Source organism: Polyodon spathula, chromosome 38 (genome assembly GCF_017654505.1).
Source record: "Polyodon spathula isolate WHYD16114869_AA chromosome 38, ASM1765450v1, whole genome shotgun sequence".
Lineage (NCBI taxonomy): Eukaryota > Metazoa > Chordata > Actinopteri > Acipenseriformes > Polyodontidae > Polyodon > Polyodon spathula.
The window spans coordinates 5,052,497-5,058,496 of record NC_054571.1 but is presented as its reverse complement, the minus strand read 5'-3'; the positions used below and the strand labels follow the sequence as shown (position 1 = coordinate 5,058,496).

The following is a 6,000-nucleotide window of genomic DNA, read 5'->3' as shown; positions in this document are numbered from 1 at the left end:
AGGAGTTGGCTGTACTGTCAAAGATTCAACACAGATATTTTTAAAGCATTCACACTCACAGTCTGTCTGTCTGTCTGTCTGTCTGTCTTTCTGTCTGTCCTTGCTATCTCCTCTCTCCATGTGTTCTCCTGTCCTTTGCAGAGGTCAGTGGTCCAGTCCACAGCGCCGACCCCTAAACCTGCTCAGGTACAGCAGCTTACTGTCCCGGGACTGCAGCAGGCCCATGTGTCACAGGAGGTACGCCTCTGTGTGCACTCTTTCACCCTCTCTGTACACTCTCTGAGCACTCTATGTACACTCTCTCACTGCACTCTCTCACTCTCACTGCACTCTTTCTGTGCACTCTCTCACTGCACTCTTTCCCAACCACTCTCACTGCATTCTTTCACTGCACTCTTTCAGTGTTCTCTGTGCACTCTCACCCTCTGTACACTCTCTGAGTGTTCTCTGTGCACTCTCACTGCACTCACTCACTGCACTCTCACACTCACTGCACTCTTTCTGAGCACTCTCTGTGCACTCTCACTGCACTTTCTGTGCACTCTCTCCTGCACTCTTCCCAACCACTCAGTCACTGCATTCTTTCACTGCACTCTTTCTGAGTGGTCTCTGTGCACTCTCACCCACTCTGTACACACTCAGTGTTCTCTGTGCACTCTCTCACTGCACTCTCACTCTCACAGCACTCTCTGTGCACCCTCTCACTGCACTCTTTCACTGCACTTTTTCTGTGCACTCTCTCACTGCACTCTTACCAATCACTCTTTCTGTGCACTCTCTCACTGCATTCTTTCACTGCACTCTTTCCGAGCACTCTCTCTGTGCACCCCCTCACTGCACTCTTTCTGTGCACTCTCTCACTGCGCTCTTCCCAACCACTCTCACTGTGCACTCTCTGAGAGCTATCTCTGAGCGCTCTTTCACTCTGAGCGCTCTTACTCGCTTTGTGCACTCTCTCATTTTCTGTGCATTCTCTCTGAGCACACTCTCTGTAAACTGTGAACACTCTCTCATTCTCTGTGCATTCTCTGAGCACGCGCTCTCTCTGTAAACTGGGAACACTCTCATTCTCTGCTCTCTCTGCACATTTTTTCTTCACTCTCTGACACACTTCTGAAACACGAGTCCCTCTGTTTTTAAACTTCTCTTCTCAAACTGAAACCAATGGTCTTTTTCTATGTTTGTGTCCTTTTTCCATCCATTGACAGAGATACTCATCCACCACCTCATTACAATGATAGCATATTATACACAGGGCGAGTTATAATTCACGCAACATTGTGGGAGCATCAAGAAAACTGTAGGGTACGCAGAGGGATGATATGCAAGGGGAAAATGCCTGTGATGCACCATTTGGCCACCAGAGGGCTGTTCAGTGTTTTCGACATTTAAGTAGAACTGGATGCAAAGCAACCATGTTGCACAGATAATGAATGAATCTCTCTCTCACTATATATATACACAGACAGTGCCTATAGAAAGTCTACACCAACATGAACTTTTTTCACATTTTGTTGTGTCAGTGCCTCAGTGTTTCATTCATTTAAATGAGGATTTTTTTTCCACTTATCTACACACCATACTCCACACTGTTAAGGGGAAAAAAGTTATATATTAAAAATATAAAACTGAAAGAAAATAATTGGATAAGTCTCCACCCCCCTTAGTTAATATTTGGTGATAGCAACTTTGGCAACAATTACAGCTGTGAGAACTTTGCACATCTAGATATGGAAATATTTGACCATTCCTCTTTCCAAAACTGTTCAAGCTCTGTCAAGTTCCTTGGGGAGCGTTGATGGACAGCAATCTTCAAGTCATGCCACACATTTTCGATTGGATTTAGGTTGGGGCTCTGACTGGGCCACTCAGGGACATTTACCTTTTAGTTCCTTAGACACTCCAGTGTAGCTTCAGCTGTGTGCTTTGGGTCATTGTCACGCTAAAACTTATTTCCCAGTTTCAGCTTTCTTTCAGAGGGCAGCAGGTTTTCCTCAAGGACTTTTCTGTACTTTGCTCCATTCATTTTCCCTTCTGTCCTGACAAGAGCCCCAGTCCCTGCCGATGAGAAACATCCCCATAACATGATGCTGCCACCACCATGCTTCACAGTAGGGATGGTGTTCTTTGGGTGATGCACTGTGATGCACTGTGTTGCGTTTGCCCAAAAAGTTCCATTTTAGTTTCGTAAGACCACAAAACTTTTTGCCACATGGCTATAGAATCTCCTGAGTGTTTTTTTGCATACTTCAAGTGGGATTCAAGGTGGGATTTCTTGAGTAATGGCTTCCTTCTTGCCACCCTACCACACAGGCCAGATTTGTGGAGTGTTGGGATATTGTTGTCACATGCACACTTTGACCAGTCTTGGCTATAAAAGTCTGTAGCGCTTGCAAAGTTACCATTGGCCTCTTGGTAGCCTCTCGATCAGTCTCCTTCTTGCTCAGTCATCCGGTTTGGAAGGACAGCCTGATCTAGGCAGGGTCTTTGTGGTGCCGTACACCTTCCACTTCTTAATAATCGTCTTGACCATGCTCCAAGGGATATTGAAGGCCTTTGATATTTTTTTTTTATACCAATCCCGATCTGTTCCTTTCAACAACTTTGTCCCTGAGTTCTTTTGAAAGTTCTTTGGTGCTCATGGTTGAGTCTTTGCTTTGATATGCACTACCCAGCAGAGGGAACCTACAGGATGAGCGTTATAAATGGGGGAGGGGGTTGGGGGTGCCGCGGGACACAACAACACACATCTAACTAAAATACAAAATAAAATAACTCCCTCTCTGTAATGCACATACAGTGAAGTAAAAATGTAACTTTCCATGAATTAACCATGCATGTAATCAACGCTATATTGTTTACAAAAAAAAAGGTAACATTCCCACTCATGGGTCATTTTAATCAGCAATTTTTAAACTATAAATAGCCTGGCTAAACTGCGGTCAGGAGTTCAGCTCAAAGTGACAGACAAGCAAACCAAGTGCGAGAGGGAGAGCGGGTCGGGCGAGGGGAAGAGGGAATGGGCTCGCCCCAGGTTCGGCTGCCGGAGCGGGGCTGAAGTGTCTTGTCTCCTGGAGAAAGCTGCAGCTCCTCTCGCTGCAAAAAAGTAAATACACTAGGAAAGATAACCACATAATAGGCTTAATATTTATTTAGTTATAAAACAAATGCTGAATAAGATGCCTGTGTTATAAAGTGCCAGCGCTGCTTTACTTCAGTTCAGATACTGTATCAAAAGGGAAAGACAGAAACAGAAGTTAGACTGAGAAGTTGTTTACAGTTTGTACAACACCGGTACTGTATTTACTATAGAAATATTGCATGAATGACTAGTAGAATTGGGGCACATGTTATTTCCGAGGCCCGTTACAATCAAGAGCCTTATAGCGAGGGAGCACTGTAATATATATATATATATATATATATATATATATATATATATATATATATATATATATATATATATATATATATATATATATATATTTGCTACTATTTCTTTTTTTTTTTGCTACTTAATTTGTTTCTTTAGCAAAGCCCCTTTATCATATTCAACATGCAACAAAACCATGGTTACCAACATTCAAATTGAAATAACATATTGTCACAGCAGAGCTATACCTTGTAAAGATAAAGATCCTACACAAATTAAAAAATTAACCGTAGAAATCTCAAATAAACCATAGAAAACGCAGCATATAAAAGTGTATTACACACTTTTTTAGAATAATTTTACGAGTAAAAATTATATGCACAGAACAAAATATTAAATAGTTGAACAGAACTAACTTTACTAACAATAAGTAGGCACTAATTTTTCAGCACAGCTGGAGTCACTGGAATCAAATCAAACTAGTAACTGTCACTGTATACCTAGCAAAAGCCTATCTACACCTTAACCTACTAATTTCAAAAGTAGCTGCTTTGAATGACAGGCGCTTGAGCTGGCAAATGAAAGTGCACAGTCAGTAAAGGTCTTGATGATTGACAGTCATTTAAAGGAATGAGAGCATTCTGGCTCTGCTTCAGTCAATGAGATCTGTCAGAACTGGGTGAAATGACAGTGACCGTGAAACTATACTACAGTAACAGATCACTGAGATGATTGACAGTGACCCCTAGCCATTCAGAGTGGAACGGAGATGGGACAGGCAGTAAGTATAAAAACTAAATAAACTATAGATGCTTTCTAAATTATTATTTTCCGTAAAAAAAATAAAAATAAAAAAGTAGTGAGTGGTTTTACTGACGTTTATCCTATATAAATTTATTTCAGTCGAACTCGCATTTTTTTTAAATTCGATGTTTAACATGCTTTACCGATTGTTATCGAAAAGTAGCAAGCCTAATGCAGGCAGGCGCATCACACAGGGCGATGCAATCCACACACAGGCAGAGGGCGGGCGCGAACGAACCTGGGCCCTCTCACATGAAAGGACAGCGCTGATACCACTGTACAAAAGAGCCAGCTCCTTTGCAAGGAGCGTATCGGGCTTATGTCTTTGTATGTGATTACGTCACCTACCAGCCCTGCTGCTGCCTTCCCCTGTGCACGCTACTCATATATATATATATATATATATATATATATATATATATATATATATATATATATATATATATATATATTACAAATGGGATACAAATGGGATAATTTGTAATATATATATTACAAATGGGATACAGTGCCTTGCAAAAGTATTCGGACCCCTGACCAATTCTCTCATATTACTGAATTACAAATGGTACATTGAAATTTTGTTTTGTTTGATATTTTATTTTAAAACACTGAAACTCTGAATCAATTGTTGTAAGGTGACATTGGTTTTATGTTGATAAATATTTTTAAGAAAAATAAAAAACTGAAATATCTTGCTTGCATAAGTTTTCAACCCCTGTGCTGTGGAAGCTCCCAGTTTGCACCAATGAAATAAATTGCCCTAACGAGGACACAATTACCTTACCATTGGCCTCCACAAGGCCAAAGCAACATTGGAGTGGCTCAAGAACAAAAAGGTGACTGTCCTACAGTGGCCCAGTCAAAGTCCTGATCTCAATCCCATTGAGAATCTGTGGCACTATTTGAAAATTGCAGTCCACAAGCGTCGTCCAACCAACCTGAACAACCTGGAGCAAATCTGCCGAGAAGAATGGGCCAAAATCACTCCGACACTGTGTGCAAAGCTGGTACATACTTACCCCAAAAGACTTAAAGCTGTTATTGCAACGATAAATGGCTCTACCAAATATTAATGTGTGGGGCAAGATATTTCAGTTTTTTTATTTTTCTTAAAAATATTTCCCAACATAAAACCAATGTCACCTTACAATAATTGATTCTGAGTTTCACTGTTTAAAAATAAAATATCACACAGAACTAAATTTCAGTGTACCATTTGTAATTCAGTAATATGAGAGAATTGGTCAGGGGTCTGAATACTTTTGCAAGGCACTGTATATATATACCGTGTTTACTCGAATTTAAGTCGTCCCTGAATTCGTCGCACCCCAAATGCGGACACCAAAAAAAAAAAAAGACCCTGAATGCAAGTCACATTTAACTCTTAATGAAAAAAACACAATAATTAACAGTTAAATTACTTTTTCATTTGTAGCTGCCAGCAGGGAACACTGTATTACTGTACATTAAAGCATCAGAGTATGTCACCTACTATATTACAAATGGGAAAAGAAAATATGTACAGTACTTTCAGTATTGAATGACAGTCATTGCAGTTTATGGTAGCTGGGAATGGGTAAATTATCTTCAACTTAATTTCAGTCTGCTTTATTGTCCTCGTTTGTTTAATTTGGCAAAAATAGTGCAAGACAGAAATGTGTAGGTCATTTTAGGTTTGAGTTAGGACTTTGGAGTTTACACTAGTGGGGTTCCCGTAGTTAAACCAGACACAGACCATAATAACAGTGAGTAAGTTAGAGAATCAGAGAGCGATGGACAATCTGCCATTAAGCAGTACATACCTTAGTGTTCCTGTTTCT

General features: G+C 40.4%; 1 protein-coding gene across 6 annotated transcripts in view; it reads left to right on the top strand.

Moving 5' to 3' along the window:
- The window catches only part of LOC121304548 (MHC class II regulatory factor RFX1-like), a 175,286-nt gene that overhangs the window by 118,412 nt on the left and 50,874 nt on the right, over positions 1-6,000 (top strand). For 4 of the 6 annotated variants that reach the window (XM_041235728.1, XM_041235729.1, XM_041235727.1 and 1 more), the window contains exon 5: positions 142-237. The exons of 1 other annotated variant lie outside the window; for it this stretch is intronic. In XM_041235728.1, coding sequence (XP_041091662.1) covers positions 142-237 — 96 coding nt within the window. The remainder of the gene's footprint in view (positions 1-141; positions 238-6,000) is intronic. One more of the 6 variants, XM_041235730.1, reaches the window with a different exon arrangement.